This window comes from Camponotus floridanus, unplaced genomic scaffold, assembly GCF_003227725.1.
Source record: "Camponotus floridanus strain SB8 unplaced genomic scaffold, Cflo_v7.5 scaffold9, whole genome shotgun sequence".
NCBI lineage: Eukaryota > Metazoa > Arthropoda > Insecta > Hymenoptera > Formicidae > Camponotus > Camponotus floridanus.
Window position 1 is genome coordinate 2,055,713 of NW_020229860.1, and position 19,139 is coordinate 2,074,851.

General features: G+C 31.4%; 1 protein-coding gene across 2 annotated transcripts in view; it reads left to right on the plus strand.

The window, feature by feature from the left end:
* The window catches only part of LOC105257546 (neurexin-1), a 212,841-nt gene that overhangs the window by 80,590 nt on the left and 113,112 nt on the right, over window positions 1-19,139 (plus strand). Inside the window, exons 3-4 of one of the 2 annotated variants that reach the window (XM_025414874.1) lie at window positions 8,164-8,305; window positions 11,955-12,014. In XM_025414874.1, the coding sequence (XP_025270659.1) occupies window positions 8,164-8,305; window positions 11,955-12,014 (202 nt within the window). The remainder of the gene's footprint in view (window positions 1-8,163; window positions 8,306-11,954; window positions 12,015-19,139) is intronic. The other variant, XM_011268232.3, reaches the window with a different exon arrangement.

Sequence of the window (19,139 nt, forward strand, 5' to 3'; positions counted from 1 at the left end):
TTGCAGACGGGGATGGGTTGTTACACGCCGCAATCTCTGCAACTCGTTAAAACAATTTTCACATGCTACCAAGTCCTCCGTAACTTCGCGCACGGATAATGGCGAAAAAAAGCATGATGTAGAGTAACGGCCGGGCCGCATTTTACAGGGCGCAGGGACCTTGTTCAACGCGCGGCGAGCCCTTTTATCTTTCTTCTCTCGCGCGTGATAGTTAAAGCCAATTAATAATAATGACCGCACGCCCTGGCTGCTAAACGACTGCGTAACCGATGTGCTTAATTACATTTCGATAGGACTTGGAACTTGTTATAATACTACGGCGCAAAAAATAAATATCTTCTAAAACGCTCTCTTCCTCGTTCTTTCTTTTTTTTTTACTTCACGGTTTATTAATCTCTTTTCCTGTACGATTAAATAAAATAGAGAGTAATAAACATTTATTTCTTGCGAAAAAAGATATGAAAAATACGAAATTTCGTTCGTGAATGTTTGCGTTGCGGTAAATCACATTGCTTTAAATGCACGCTTTAAATGTAACGCTTTAAAAAAATGTCAATTCTGTTAGTATAAAGCAGTAACTAAAAATGTTGAAGTTTTTTCGTCAGAGTAATTTTTAATTCTTTCTTTCGCTTACTAACGCAAGTTACTTTTTATAAAAATTTCATGCGTCTTTATTAATGCTTCATAAAATATTTTATACGAAAGCTGTATCTATTTTCGATCAAATCTCTACTCTTCTATCTCATAATAAAAATATGTACAATTAAAGCATATTATGTGAATGTATGGTGTAAATTTTTACTACATTGACACGATATTTGCACTCGATGTGTATTAAAATCAGAACTTACAACAACGGTTGGATAATTGGTAAAATGTCTATATTGTAGGTGATTTGATTTTACTATCGTAGAAATTCCCTTCTATAGAATCCTGACTGGCCGGTAAATTTCGTTGCATCGTCGGCAACATCTCGAGGAAACGAGGTGCCGGCAGTGCACAGGAATTGGATGGAAACTACATGGCAAGAGGTGGGAATATATATCGTAAACTCTGTGACAAGTCTCGGAATCGGTTTGCAAACTTTCGCTATATCCCGTGTGTGTGAAGGATCGCGGACCCAAAGATTTACCACGTATTCCTTAATGGAAACCGACGACAAGGCTGCCTCTGGAAACAAATCCGCGAATTCGAGGGGCTAGACCGCGGTATCGAAGCTGGGTGAAACTCGAAACACCGCGAGACATCGCGTTTAGCTGTTATACCGTTTCGAGAAACTCTGTGAAACACTCACCAGACATCTCGGCGACGATTACAGTAGTATATACGTGTGTCTGTATTTCTCTTGTCTCTTTGAGCGCAATTTGCTATTAAGTTCGGAATGCGCAATATTGAAACTATGATGCGCGTTTCATTAAAGAGATTTTTTTCAGAATGAATGAAGTTTCTAATGTTACTTTTATTTGTAAAAATGAAAATAATTTTAAGAGATCTTATACATCTTTCAATAATTTTAGGCTACAAGTGACGAAAACTATCAAAATATAAAAATACATATAAGAACATATAGAAAAAATAATTTTAAATCAACAACATCAGTGTAATTGGAATTTATTTTATTAATGTAATAACACTATTAACATTAGCATATGGCATATTGATTTGATTAATAATGTTATTGAGTTAATAAAATAAATTAATTGAATTCTAATTTAAATTAGTAAATTTCAATTATATTGACGTTGTTGATTCAACATTATTTATTTTTTTCTCTACTCTTTAAATTCATCATCGACATATATTGCTTCCGATTTTTAATATTTTCTGTAGAGCAATATATCTTTTGCAAAATTTGCATATCAGATTGATATTAACATAATTCGGAATAAGACGTCCTACTTATAAGACATTGCCTTAATAAGACGTTCTGCAATATTTTAAACAGTTGCAAAATTGCTGCATAGGTATACTTAATACAGATGCAGAACTTTAATATGAATTTTTATTAGAACCGCGTCAGAGAGAGGAAATCGGCCGAGTTTAATAGGAAGATTTAAAGTTTAAGTGAAGTAGAGTTGCAGACTTTTCCGATTTAGTCAAAGTCAACGTCAAACTTTGTTATAGACTCTCGTATGCTTATTTAACCAAATGTAAAATCGTAGATTTTAAATGCTGATATCCATATTATTTTCTTCTCATTAAAACTGCACCGTCTTCGTATCATTACACTTCAAATTTGCTTCATCTTTTATATCTTTATATTAAATTTCTTTGCACACACACAAATTTTATATTATCTTTTAACTTCGTATGATAAGTCAGGTCAGTCAGATAAAAGATTATCACTATATTTTGCAACAATATATATATAATAATAATCTGCAGAAACTAATAAAAATTAACATATATTTATATCTTTATCATCATAATGTTAAAAAAAACATTAGTTATATTAGAACTTTTATATAATTAGATCAAGTTTTTGAAATATTTTCTTGATTTAAAATGAATATTAATGTTGTGATATTATTATATCTCTGTGCAATCGCTCGACGTTTTCGGAAATCAAGAACAGAGTTAATTTTCGAGGCGCTCGTTCATTGAACGGTGGTAATTAACGAAGTAGCTAATGAATTATGCAATCGGATCCGGAGAGATAGTCGTAGCGTGCTATTGACGTTAACGTGGTTAGCCATCGCGGTTGTTAATTCGGTAAACTGCATCGAATGCAACGAGTGAGTTCCCTTTGATGCGACTTATTCGTGTCGGATGTGTATCTCCGCCCTGGTTTATATGCCCCGGGGTCGCGTACGCGCTGTCCAGGATTTTCGGTGGTCAAGACTAGATAGGATCGTGCAGTTTTAGCACGACGCAGTTTCGTGTTGCACACGGCGAAAAGCTGCAGTTGTGCTCCCGCAGTTGGGGCCCTATTTATCGCTTCAGTTTCCGTCGACAGGTTGACAGGAGGCTAAAGCCATCCCTTCTCTGACTTTATCAGAGTTGCCGCGGCTCGCAGCTCCCTCGACGTACTTCGCGGTCGGAAGAATGCACGTTGCACCTGGGATGTTGCGTCCTCGGAGACACAATGGCTAGTGTTGGGCGAAAATTCTCTCCTTCGTGGCGACGCATACGTAATCGTTTTACTGAATATTTGCAACCCACATTTGGGAATAACGGAGGAAATGCATCAACATTCACAATAAGTCTTTCAAATTGGCATTTCTGTAGGAATCAAATACTTCACTTAATTAAAACTAGTATAAATTCGATTTGCTTAATTTACTCATCATCATTTGTGCTTCGTTTATATCGCTACATTATAAATTCATGAAGTCTATTTTATTATTATTTTCATCTATTTTACCATGATTTTCACTATTTTGTCATTTTTAATATTGATATTCATTTTTTTATTGATATGTAAACGAAATTTTTGATTGTAGTTGTAGAAAAAATAAAACTAGAATTTTAAATTCTAAATTTGTTATCCATGCTAAACTGTTTGAGTAGATTGTTTTACGTGCGAGCATAGAAAATTGCCGACGAGGATGGGCTAACAACGTTTAATTCCGTTCAACTTAAATCGTTTGATTTATTTGAATACTTCCATCTCACTACGATAGGCATACTTATACGCAACTATGCCGCGCATAGTTCATAAACACTATGCAGCTTTTGTTCTCGCCAAATTCCGTGTACGCTGAATTAATTGCAGTTAATTAATCTCGTTCCATAAATTATATGCAATTTTTGAACTAATCTCAAAAGAAATATGATAATCACGAGAGGCTGCGATTCATGACGTTTAGAAGCATAATGACGTTTAGAAAATGATTCACGAATATTTTTTAATATTCTTGAATTTACGTGTGAATAGCTTTGTATTTTTACAAATTTTTAAATTCATTCATTTACTTTTTTATATGATGCAATTTATTCTTATATATATCTTTTATTCTCTCTTACAAACATACATGTATGGTATATGTATATGCACAACAGTTTCTGGATTTATAAGATTATGTTTAGATTTAGAAGGAACAAATTAATTTTTTCTAGCCTAGCAATATTCGATTTCAATATATGAAACTTATATATAGCTATATTTATCTCAATTAAAACCTTGTATTTAATATATACATATATATAGCTATATTTATCTCAATTAATATTATATTTGATTCATTTGATCGGTTTTTATTGCATCGAAATTATGAACCGTATTATTTTACTAACTGCAGGAAGGTCAGAAACAGCTAAGCCGGGGTCGTATCGAAAATGCAATTTGCCACGACTAGACGTCAATTAGCTTTTCTCGTAGGAAATCTCGTTAACAATCCTCTGCACCGTGTGGTCCAGTATGATTAATGCGGTCGACTCGTTAAGCAGGCTTGATGGTCGTATTCGTGCAGGGTGTATTCGTTACTCTAAGTCCTTTTACTCCTCTTTGCGTAGAATATACAGGAGATATACGGTTACGGTTCGCTTTGCAAATATCTGATTTTATTTTTAATGGCGAATGCTTTGTTGAATCCGCAATTTATTTGTTTTCTGATAAAAGAATGTCAAGATATATTATCGTTTGTAATAAATTTGCCATTTTGAACATTGTACTTGTTTTTATAACATATATTATATAATACATATATTATATATAATATATTATATATAATATATTATATAAACATATATTATATATAATATAACATATATTATATAATTATATAATATACAATTAAATTGTAAATTAAAATTTCATAAGAATAAATACGCAATATGTTTGTATAATAAATATTCTTTTATATAATTAAGAAAAACATTCAAGCTTATAATGCACATAATATCAAGTAAAATAAACGGTACAAACTAACTGGAATCGGAGTAAATATAATTTATTTTATTCCGAATTAAATAATTTAAAAAATTTTTAAATATGATATGTAACGAAATGGGTTTTATGTACATTGTGGGTACTAAAGTACTTTTTGAGTCAAAATTTAATATAATTGTACCAATTCTGGCAATATTGAACATATGCTGCCTATTCATATATTCAATGCACGATGGAGTTAACCCATATCGTTACCCTTCGTTTCGCGTCATCGCTAAAATTACTATTCCGTATCCTTCGATGTGGCCATTTGCCAATTCTGTGGAATCCCAGCCTGGCCGCAATAATAGAGCGCAGCGACGCGATTGACCCCATGACCCGACACGTGCATCCGCACTGCTTCACTAAATTCCTTGCGAAAATTTTGAACCATCTGTCGAAGCGGAAAAAGTTGGAGAAGAGGTCCTCCGTGAATTAAAGATAATATAACAACTCATTACCTACGAAGAAGCTACTAATGATTAATTATGCAACCCACCATTTTCCGAAGAAACAGGAACAATAATACAGCGAACCTCAAACGCTAACAAATGATTTTCTCGCGGAGATAGAAATTATGCAGCGTATCCTTCAAAACGCGAATGGAAGTTCAAATATTTATTATTTACCGGTCAATACAAGCACGTACTATGAACTCGGCAAAAGTTGCATCGAATGAAAGAGAGAGAGAGAGCGAGAGAGATCGGGATCTCCGTGATTATCTTATCCATCGAATTTGCGGATACTCGTTGCGCAAAGATGAATTTATTCGCGAGTTTGACTTGCCGCTCTCACGAAAGTTAAGAATGTTCCATCTTCGCTAGAAGATGCGAAATATTGATGCGAGCTAACTATGAATATTTTACCGATCGCTGTGAAATTATGGAATATCTTGGGACGTTAGTTTAAAATTTCTAGCGATTGTACCAGTCCAAATATAAACTTAGAGTTAATAAACAAAATTGCGAGCTTATTCGTTGAATATTTTTATCGAATTATTTTGTTTATTACAGTTTATCGAATGAGAAGAAGCATCAAGAATAATATTAGATTCTTCAACTGAATAAACTATAAGTATGAAATTGGTGATGAATAAATTTCATAGGAACATGTCAGACACATATTATTAGTTTTGAATAAGATATTCAATTATTTAATATTTTTAAATAAATCACTACGTATATTTTATTCAGATTATAACAGATATATATTATACATTCATATTAAAAATAATATTTTATATCAAAATTTTTTATATTTTGAAGAAAATGTATTATTTATTTATTGTTATAATCAATTATTAATACAAAAAATATAATTTGATCAGAAAATCTATCATATAAAAGTAAAATCGTGGTATCTTGAATAGCAAAAGCTATTATATTATATGAATCTTGGTGATTTTTTAAAATTAGCTCGTATTCATCTTGACGAATCTAGCTTCTATTTGATTACGAAGATTTAAATAGACCAACTAGAACAACTTGAAAAGAACTCTGGAAACAAGATTGCATACAATGTTTGTTTATTTACAAAGAACATTCATAAAAATCGATTATGATTTGAGCTTCTGAAAATAAAAAAAAATCTCGTTTGGGAGATTTAAAACATGACGATGCATGATGTAAAATAAATTAAGATGTTAAAGGTATGCACTATCAAAATAAATGAATCGTAAAAAAAACATGTTCACCACGGCAATGATGCGTTCTGTATTCGTTTATTATTCGTCGTTCCGAAGAGAACAGTGTAAGCTCACAAAATAAAGATAAATGTAAATTGAAGAAATGCGGAAGCTATTCTTCAAGCTAAAGTACGCTATTTTTTTCCTTTTAATTCTTGTTGCGTAATATTGCGAATATAAATGTTATGAAACATATGTATCAAATACGTTATTTATATTCATTTAAAAAAAAATAATATGTTAATATGTGCTAAAGAAAATAAAATATGAATTTTATAAATTATTTGTAAAGAAGTACTTATTTGAAAAAAATAAATAGAAATAGAAATAGAAATATTAAATAAATTTAATAATAATATTAAATAAATAGAAATATTCAAAGCCTTATTATATATTAATTAGATCTCTTAATATTAAGAAGATGTTAATTAAGTTTCTTAATATTAAAACTTCATCTTCACTTTCAAATATTGTCATATATAATAATTGTTATATATATATAATATAATAATTTTTGAACTCTTGAATTGTTCTATATAACAAATGAAAAAGAGAAATAAATTGTTTATCTCTCTTATATATCTTTATATGTATATCATATATTACTTCAAAATTATGTTTGCAATCCATCGATATCATCTTTCATAAAAAGAAGTTCAAACGATAGTTCAGCATTTATAGATTAAAAAGCTCTAAGATTTTTAATACGTATATTTTGTGTATTGATCCATGTTGAATAAGAGAAAAGTATCACATATACATTAAAAATTAAATATTAAATTAGCTTTAAAAGCAATGAGAATATGCAAGATATATCACTTTCTCAGATGTATTGCTATATAATTTTGAATATTTAAGTGACATCAATCGAAATGCTTGAAATGCCGCAGCGAATATCGTAGAAAATATCATAGAAAATAAAGAATTTTGTGTATATATTTCCATCTTTCTTTCTCGTATACTAAATCTTTCTCGGATTTATGCTAAGAAGTTATATTACCGCAGCTAGCATATCCATGTAAAAAATCTGCTGCATAATATGATGCGAAAATTGTAATACGCAATAGTAGGGAGAAATTGCAGTCACATGAGATATTTTTTCAAAAATATCTTTTAGTTTAATTATTATATAGAAAAATATTTATATAGAAAAATATTTTTTTATAAAAAAATATTTTTCTATTATATAATATATCGTAAAACTTTTAATTTTATAATGGACGACGTGTAAGGCTACTATTCTTCTTTTCATTTATTCCTTACAAATTTAATTGTATTATATGCTAATTTAATTATTACTTAGTACATTAGTTTACTAAAATTAGTTTTGATTATGTTAATTATGCTTAATAAAGTATAATTCGATTATAAAGAGCGAGAAAATTCTTCTTCCATATAATGCAATTTTTAAATCATCGTGCAATTATTGAAATATTATATTTAGTGCATAATTTTATTATCTTCTTTATATGATGCTTTTGCAGTATATATTGTAAACTAATAATTCAAATAATTTTATTGTTTATCAATAACAAATTTATTACTACAAAAATATATTAATTAAAATTCAATAATTTCCTATAACCTTATGATGTGGTGTTTGTTACAGAGTTTACGCAATATTGTGAATACAACAGATGCTTGCGAGACTCGTGATCCATGTCAGCATGGTGGCATTTGCATTTCTACGGATAGCGGACCGATCTGCGAATGTCGCACCGGTGATTATGAAGGCGCATATTGTGAAAAAGGTTAGTAAATTAATTCTTAATACATAATCTACATTTTTTTAAATTAATTATTGTATAATAAAAAGATAAAATTTTTTGCTAAAGTTTTATAAATATTATCCTTAATTTCTTTTATACAGTATCAACGTAATATATTGTCATATGACAATAATAAACATATATTTTGAAATAATTAATTTAATAGTTACTGTTTAATGATATTAAAATAATATACGTATATTAGATTAATATGGATGAAATTACTATCTATTTATACTTTTTTTAGTATTGCTTCGAAACTATATTAGTATTAGTATTATTAAAAATATATTAAGGGACAAAATTTTTATATAAAAATAAATCTTCAAAAACAATATAAATAAATCAACTCTCATCATGCCATCGTTACAGGTAGTGTATAATAAAACAAAATATAAAATCAACAAAAATGGGAAGTAGAAATTAATATCTTTACGAATTGTTTGTCTTTTAATTGAACAATCTACAAATAATATTAATTTTTTTATTACTGGTTCCTTTTAGAACGTATGCGATACATCCCGAAAAAATATATAAAACGTAATTAATAAAATTATGATAAAAGTCAGCATTTGCAGAAAGATAAAAAGATAAAAAATCTTTAAAATACTTTTTGTTAGGGTTAATTTATAATATATTTAATATAGAAATTATATAAAAAATTATATATATAAAATTGAATCTTTTAATTTTAAGACATCAAACAACTTAATTTATCACAATTTATTAAAAGTACTTCATTTTCTTTGTTAAGATTTTATTGTACTTAATTTCATTTTTAATATTTGTATCCGTCGGTTTTATATGCGGTTTTTATTTTTAGTATAGTCTATATTTCACCTTTTATTTTATACAATCTTTTATTAATATACAATCTATCTGCGACATTCGAGTTTTATATTCTTCTATTTAGTTACCAATAATTTATTGCAGATCACGTTTCATTAAATGCAACATCAATCATTCGCACGAGGTTCATGCAAATGACGAATCTTTCTTTCAAATATTCATTAATTCTTTACATTTTACATTTTTTTCTTTACATTTTCTCCTGTATGTAGGTAACATGTCACACGGTTGTCTCCATCAATATCGTTTTTATCCTTTCTCGTGTCAAATCGATCGTTGTTTTTAACGATAAAATATCTGAACAAATATCAAATCGATCGTCGTTTTTAACGATAAAATATCTGAACAAATATATATATTTCTTGTTGTTAACTTTTACGCGTATTAGCGAGAAAACTTGGATCGCCTAATGAGGCGTAATTGCCGACAGCTGCAGAAACGAGAGATGGTCCCAAAATGATTTTTCCCTCTTAAGCCACCGGCAATTAGAGAGGCCGGGCATGTCGGGGTCGTTTCCAAGACGTTTCACCGATAATTACAATCAGACTTGTTCCTCGTTAATGAGGTGCACTCACTAAGGAGCCGTTAACGGAGGCGATTCGGCAGTTGCAAACGGGATTGGCGAAATATGCGAAAGTTGTTCGTTATATTTGCTTCCCTCATTCGAAATGTTTGAGAGAAAACTCGAACGTCGTGAAGTATATAAGAGTTAAAGTCCATAATTCTAGTAATTTATAAAAAAATATTTAAGCTCATTACAGAAATATATTAGCATTCTGATATTTTGTATATATGTTTTTAATATAATATATAAAATATTTTAATATAAAATATCAATACACATATATATATATATATATATATATATATATATATATATATTGATTTGTAAAAACGCACATTGTACAGAAGATTCAGCAGACTGCACTCGACAGATTTAATGACGGAGAACGAGATTACATTTTTCTCACGAATAAGCAACATACCGGATTTATCTTAATTGCAATTTATTCTCTACTGTAAAATTCTGCACTTTCTCGAGTTTTCCTCTTGTCCACAAAAAGGAATATTCTCGACCATATACATTAATGATAGCTTTATTATCTTGAGAATTTCCTACTTCTTCGTGTACGTTGCAAAATATATTTATAATGTATGTTGCTGTAAATTATTTTTAATGATAGAATCTTTCTTTCATATAAAGCTTTATTTAAATCTTTCTCCTTTATCTTCAATAAGAAATAAGAGTGAAAAATTGCCGCTTACGTTTTAGTTGATTAATCAATTTCTATCTATTATTTATTATAACTTTTTCGCATTGAAAGCAAATTGTAGAAAACGCGCGCATTATAATATTGTGTAAAGTTATTTTTATAAATAGTATTTAAAATATTCTACTTCGTAGCACTCGATACAATAAACGAATGTAAATGAAATGGATTTTACAATTCTCGATATTAAGAGTCGAAAGTTTTATAATAGAAGAAGGATGTCTTCATGCCTCGAATAAACAATTTTCCTTTATCGAAGATTGCAACGTGGAATGTTTATTCAAAGGCTTACTTCACTGATAATTGCGAGTCTTTGCGAACTCATGGCCGAGTCTTTTGTCGCTACTGAGACATCGTCCAGAACGCGAAACTTCAAAGAGGACTCTTCAAAAGGAACCAGGACAATTTCATTTTAATTCCCCTCTTAAGCTTTTTGCAAGGCGCGATTGTCCTTGTCCCGCCTGACAGGCACAGCCGTTATATGCGATATAATGTAATTTCCAGCCTTAATGACCATGTTGAAACAAATGGAGGAAAAAGAAAGAAGAAAATGAGATAGTGAAGAGAGAAAGGAGTGTTACAAGCGCGCAAGATAAAATAGCGAAGTCAGAAATGAGAGCTGAAACACAAAGAAAAAGAGACTTTATAATTTATTAGGGTCAGAATAATCAATTCATCAAGGATTTCTTAACAAACATCGCGAAAAACTAATATTGCTATTTCGTAAAAAAAGAGTATATGTTCAAAACTATAAAAAGATTTAAAAGAAAACAAATAAATCGACAAACATATATTGCATATATTATATAGAAACTATATATACATATATTTTTGTATATGAAGAGCAAATGCAAATTTTTAAATCGATAATCAATATAGTATAAATAATTATTTAGCAGTTATTATCGAAAACTCGGAAAAATAGAACAATTATTTGAATTCTCAACATTAAATTAGTATGTTATTAATAAAGAAACATATTTTCTTTGCCATCATAAAATGAACGAAATATTATATTATTATTAATATTAAAAATAGAAAACCATATGATGAAAGCTATCAGGAAAATATAAGAATCGATATGAAAATAAAGTATAATATAATAGTACGATTAGTATTTGATATTTAAAAGATACAAATATAAATGAGCAAGTTGAAAATAGAACATAATATAAAACTGATTAAGGTAAACCGTTCATTTCGTGTTACCTGCCTCAAACTGGATAATCAAGAGTTTATGCTCGCGGCGAATCGTTATCTGAGCAAAGTGATTCAACTTTGCAGGCATTCCGCGGAGAGAAACTTGGTTGGTTAACACCCGATATTCGCGTTTGCAAGAGGACAATTTTAATTTAATAATCGCCCAAATGTTTCTAAAGTATTTAAATTACTGGAAGCTTTTAGGAAACGCGCGCATTCCATTTCTTCTTTCTAGACAATGTATAAGGATTCGACGCATGGTTTAGTTCTTTACTCTTTCTTCCTTTTTTTCTTTCTGTTCTTGCATATAGAGGCATGGAGCACGGTGCTGCCTACGGCGGGTGCTGGCGATTACTGGGCTTGGGATTACAGTGAGTCTCACTAATTACAAATCCAAAGCACATCCGCGATAATGGTATGCGACAATGGTAGAGATATCAATACGAGTAATCAGTAGATCGTAGTTCTAGCTAAGTTAAACATATAGGTGTGTATATATTTAGACCCTTTAGGCATAATCGAACAGATTCCTTGATTAATGCGAAAATGAGTGACAATGGCTCAGGTAGCACAACGTATAATAATTTACTGATGTGAAAAACGAACAATGACACTAATAATATTCCAACAAGTTAAATTTTAAATTTTATATAATTTTTTATACGCAAATATAATGCAATTATAGAATTTGAAAAATTAAATTTTTGTACCATACAGTGCATCTATTTTTTATAATTCTATGCATATAAAAATTTTTATATAAATAATATTTTAAACGTTTGTTGACATTTGTTATATATATAATCTTGAAACATTTGTTATATATAATCTTATGTCATTTAAATTTTAATTATGTACTTTAGTACAACTTCTTTTATGGTAAATAATCCTTCTATTGTTGTATTAACATACATTTCATTAGTCACAAATCATTGTTTAATTATTTACCATCATTTATCTATCAACGTTTAGAATTGATTTAGGTAAATTACATATATCGTTCTGTGCTTGCTTAGATATTGTTAGCTATCCTGCATAGTTTCCATTAGTGTATCACAAAAATAAAAAAATGAATGAAATTAATATGTTAAATAGACCTTTGTTATGATAAATGTGTAATTTCGTCACATCTCATAACTTATCTCCCACCCCCTTTGAAAATTTACATATTCACAATTAATCTATTATGCTTATCTAAATGCAATAATAAAACTGCTGTATAAAGAATAAATCAATAACAAATATTCGTTATAATCTAGTTGGAAATGAATAAACATTACTGATATTCACAATGCTAGCAGCTAACAGAACAAAAATAGAAGGAAAATCGTGGGACGCATGATAAATGAACTAACAAAGTGTTTACGAGGGTAATAATTATTTTATACTCTGGTGAATTGATTCACAAGTATATATTGCAAATTGCGCTCGCGTTTTTCATTATTCATAAATGTATTTTTTGCCCAATAGGGAAACAAACAGTCGATACGAATGATACGTTCGTAACTTTAAAGCGTTAAATTCTCATCCGTGCACTCTCGATTGCAATATTAAGCTCTAAATGCGGATCAGCGGCAAAATCACGTAAATCATCAAGAACACTCCGAGTGCTGTATGGGGAAACACACGGTAAACAACGAGCAGGCGACGGTCAGCGCGAACCGAACGGTTTAGGCGAGACTAGATTGGTCCTTCGTATCAATGGTAGTTCTACGTCAACAGTGCAGTTTAGTCGTTAATTTGCATACCTCGAGAGGTACCAATGCATTCCACTAGTCCGCCGGTTATACCCGCTCAAAATTAGGCTCGTATGACTTGCGAATACTCGAGAGTCTCGAATCTGCTCGTAATGACCCGTAATATCATACGATCGAGTCCGCCATCCGTTACTCCGGAGTCCGTATGAACGAAAATTCATCTGCAATTCAAGAGAGATCGCAAAAATGGCTTTTATCCCTTTGTACAAAAATTACCCTCAAGACTGCATTTTCAATAAATTATGAAAGTTATTCCATACTTTTTTCCTCTAAAAATAATTATAAAAACATTTATTTAATGTTACAGTCAGTTTTATGCATGAATCAAATATTATTTCTATGCAGATAAAATTATCACAGATATATATTGCAAAAGATGAACAAAATAAACAAAAATTGAAAAACAAAAATTAAAAATATTCGTGTATGTGTATATTATTTTCCTCTGTATATTATATAAATAATAAAATTGAGATAATATTTTATACACATAACGTTTTAAGTAACATTTAAAATAATGTATGAAAAAAAAATATTTAAAATAATCAATGCAAATTTAAAATTAAAAGTTTCAAATATTATTTCAAATAACAATTTCAAATAATGCTTTGAAAATTATTATTTCAGTTTTGGTAATTTCAATTATTACTTTTAGCCAATATTTTATGTGCACTTCTGTCTACATTTATTTTTCCTCTCATGGAGAATAAAATTTTATACATAACATCTCTTTTAAAATAAAATTATTCAAATAATCCCTTTCAATAGTATACATTTTTGTGATATGTCTATATTGAATCCCATATATAAGTATTTGTCGTTGTTGAATATAATCACCGTCACGTAACAGCAAAGAAAATCCTCGACTAGCGGGGTTAATAACGGGGATTACGCTTCACCGCGCTCTTCACGATTATCCTCGACCGTCGTTATCCACTAGGGGGTGGATCGCCGACAAAGAGTTATCCGCATCCGGTCGGAAAATTCATTTTCCAACGGCGCGGTGTCTCGTCCGAGACGAGCAAAAAGCCCGCTCGGAAATAGTTAGATATGTTGTACCGGTAGAGACAGAAGGATGGTGGATTTCCGACAATAGTCGGAGTTAAAGTTCCCTTCGCTGGTTACAACAGGAAGAGGAACGTGAAATTCTCTTCGCGCAGGATTTATGCCGCGGCGACCGACTCGCGTCATCCTGGAAGCAATTGCGGGTCGCTGTCAGAAGGGTGCTGTCCTCGTGGATTATGAACGACCGTTTTGTTGCGTTGTTAGCAGATATCTGCTACGAGGCAGGAAACGTTCGTTAATTAAGTTTTTCTCGCGCAAGTTCGTGCGCCGCATTTCCGAGTCGCGGAGATCCCGAGGGAATCTTCCAACAGTCTCTCAACAAGGCGCAAAGAAGTCTGCTCTTCAAGTTTCATTTGACATATTTCTTAGATCTTCACGAGGAATATATAGCACTCCTCTCACTTATTATTATTTTTTTTTCCTTAAAACTTTACTCGTCAAAAGTTTCTTTTCAAGTTCGTTAAATTCATTTTTGATCTTTGATTATTCGAAGGCCACAGGTCTTCCGATATTTTTGGAGGCAAATGGATTTCGCATATAGTCAGAAAAGTATTGAGAAAAACAATTAGGCTTTAAGATGGCATGATATTAAAGTAGCTGAGCAGTTTCCAGGTCCTTTTATTGTCAGGACGACGAAGTGACGACAAGGAAAATAAGGTGAGAAGGGACTTGGTGCAATTACTCGTACGTTCCGGTTGCGAAGAATTATGGTCTCTCCAGTGCGGCAAACTCGCGACGAACTTTACCCGATCCTTAATTCCTTAACGCCTTGGCCGTGCTAAAACTGTAAGAGCGATATATATAATTCATTAATGCACTCGTCGTCCGCCATTCTGCTGATTATTAATGAACACTGAAGACGGAAAACAAATTTCGTAAGTTCGAATTGCGTTAGTTGGCGTTATAACAGCACTTTGATGAAAGTTAAAAAAAACTCTGGTGAAATGAGAGTACCACGGAGAGTAACTAAATGTAGATAAAAAAATGTAGATAAGAGAAATCTAGCATATATATAATATAATAATTATCTATAAATGTATTGAAAAATTAAAACTATTATACATATATAAAAAATATAAATATATCACACAAATTAATATATATTAAGTAAAATTGATAATAGGGAATTATTTAATTATTCAAGAGATAACTACAATAATCGCTTTAAAGATTATATATTTCTTAAAGATGATAGAGAAGTTGCTATTATTTCTCTCTCTCTTTCTCTCTCTCTACAATTTTTGATTACAAGGATATTTAATGTTAGATTACTAAAAATCCTTCTCTCTTTATATAAATGATTTTCTTTTTCTTAGTTCCAAATCTTTAAAATAAATTCGTAAGTAAAGAGAGAAAGATATATATATATATATATATATATATATATATATATATAAATAATATAATATAATGTCTATAGAAGATATTTTTTATTAAGAAATAAATAACATCTATATTCTTCTCTTAATCCATGAAACTATTCTGTGTCAAACACAAATAAATTTGTACGCCAATATTTTACTCGTCCTGTAAAAAAGATTTCGTCCAACTTTATTTCAGATTTTTAGCTCAGACTAGACTGTTTTATTACAGCTGTCAGTTTAGGCCACTTTACGCCCGTGTGTCAATTGGGTCAACGAAGAAGGCGTTTGTGCCAGCGAGAAAAAGCGGTTTTATTAAATTTTGGGGCTTAGGCCGATTTTACACGTACGGTCTAACGATTGCAATTTTCCGCTGCAACGATACAAAGAGATGATGCGAAGAGGGTCACTCGGCTCAGGTTTCTGGGTTATAAACGAGTTGTTCGCAATAACTGCACGATAAGTAATCAATATTTATAAAGTGAACGTCGATGAAGAATTCGGCATTCAATCGATAAGAGAAACTTGATAAGCGAAATTATTAAAGAGCCACGATAATTAACAACCGTGTGCAAATATATATCGAATTTTCTGTATTGTATACGGTCTATTATATGTGTACATATATTACATAAAATAGCATTATACGTATTCAGCAACACACATTGCACAGAATATTCGATAACATTCGAATTTGGTAAACAAAACTTATCGAGAACTGAAATGTTCCTCTTCTGATAAAATTATTAAGTTAAAATTACACAAATTATTTTTATTAAAATATTTGTAAATTTATAATTATTATTAAAAAATTTCATTCAAACCTTTTAAATTCAAAAAACTTTATTATTTGTAATTTTAAAAAATCTGCATATAAATTTTACATATTCTTTATCCCGGGAATAAAATTGATCTAAAATATAAAAATCAAAATTCTCTATTACACAACAATCTTTTAACTTTGTGAAATATTCATTTACTTTCATTCGTATTCCATTCATTGTACTCTTTATTTTCCCCCTTTAACAATAAAACAATACGAGCTAAACAATTATGCGCTGGCTAGTTATTGCTTTTTTTGTTACCAATTTCAATGGCAAGCGAAACTCTTTCGGTATTTCATCAAAACGTCACGCGAAAATTTCGTTTTCTTCTTTTCTCTCGTGCATTTACGTTCCGAAAACGAGCGACGCTTTATTCTGACGCCTCGTTCCTTGGAAATGAAAGCGCCTCACGTGCAGAAAAGAGAACAGAAAATTTCTGCGAGGTGGCGTCGCAGGATGCACTACTCCTGAGATGAGAAAAAGTCTGTGTCGTTTCCCGCGGGATCTCGTTACTCCTCGAGGCTCTTCGAGAGATTACTCGGCTAATCCCGCAGGGACGACGACGACGACAACGTCTAGAGGATGAGATCGAACGACACGCGTTAATGCCGCTTTTATCGTTCTGCAGGAATTTATGAAATAGGTCGTCGCAATGCTGTACAACGCAATTATACATATCACTGCGATATTTCGATTTCACTTCATGTTTAAAAAATGTCACTTAGGAAGAAGTAATGTTTACTTTATTATCTTTTAACATTATTGACAGTAAAATATTTAGTATTTATTCTTAAAAAACCGTGGAAGCTAGAAAAATATAAATTAATAAGATATTGAGAGAGAGAGAGAGAGAGAAATTTTTTACTTCATAAAATAAATTTACCTCAATATTTCTGAGGGAAAAGAAAACATTTACTCCAAATTGATCAAAAAATCTAAAAGTCACTAAAAAGACATCTTTTTCAGATACATTATGTATATTTCGTACATATCTAGTACACGATATATTTCTGAGCTATTTCAATTTGAAGACATCTCTAAAATTTACATTTCATTAATTTTCGATTTTATGTAAAAGAAAGTTTGTAAAAATTCTCGGAACGATCAAATGGCTGGCTCTCTCGAAAGCACCATGCTCGCAGATTGCGCAAAGACATACTTGTCGCAGGACTCTTACGGTATAAATCAGGCTTAACACTTTCCGCGTCGCGAAAACTTTTTTAATATTACATCACACGACTGGCAAGAAAGCGTTTTTCGATAGGATGATTTTTGTATTCGTCGCTGCAACGCTACGCGAAATCAACGTGTGAGATAACCGACACTCTTACGTCATTTTACATCCAAACGTTGTCTGGATTTATCGATTTTCACGCTCCCCCGAGAAAGCTTCCCGATGCGAAAATCGGCCACTCGGTGAGGCATCGTGGGACTTGTTTACGTTTATTGGCCGCTTATATCCTTTACTATCACTGTGCGCTTGTAGACACGAGGTTTCTGGAGTATCGAGCAGACTGTATAAGGTGATAAGTCGCGACAAGAACTGTATTCTTTTTTATTGAGACATGAAAAATAGAAATGGTCAATATACATCGATTGGGTGCTACGTGAATTACGATTATTGATACGAAATGAAATCCATTTAGCTGCATCGTATACTTCCTAAAAGCCTATAGAGATATTTACGATTTAATCAGGATTGAAATGGGTTTGGAAATCGCTTCTCTCTCATACTAATCGTCTATTTTAGGGAAAAAAAGCGATTTGATTCTCCTGTCGAAAACCATTGCGAAACATGTGCGATTTCGGAATACCTAATACAAGTTTCTCTGTAATGCAAATTATTAGAAAAATTTTGGCACAAGGAAAGAAGAAAATCAATTAAGATCAGGTAAATTTACGAAGAAAAGACGAAAAATACCGAATTATTGAGTCACGGTACGATTCCTGTCACGTGCCCTATGCTGTTCGTGCTCCTGGGAACGTTCTGCAGGAGAGCGCAGGATTTCGATTCGAATGCATTCTCGCGGGATCGAGCCTTGAAAGTCTTTGGCCGCGTCCGTTATGCAAGAGAATTTCCGGCCATTCTGTTCGCCGTGGTCAGGACGAATGCGCCGAGAATTCCGCCACTCGCAGAACTCAATATAACCGGGGTTTGGGCACAATCGCGCGCCAGAGTACGACCTGTAATTTCCATCGCGTTCTCTCGGCGCGAATGCACCTCTCGTCACGCACTCATGCATGGAATTGATGTTCCGCCGCGTCGCCTTGCCCTAATAACTTGTTTTCCACTTTATTCCGGCTACGAATTTACTTAATCCCGAAAATACGCGGTATGAATTCCTCTATCTCAAAGCTTTTTTTGTAGAAAAAAATTCTTAGTCTACAATCCTATGTACGAGAAGCCAATAAGATTATTTCGCGAATTTGTTCATATGATGCATAACTTGTCATTGTGTATAATTATTGCGAGAAAGGTATCAAAATTA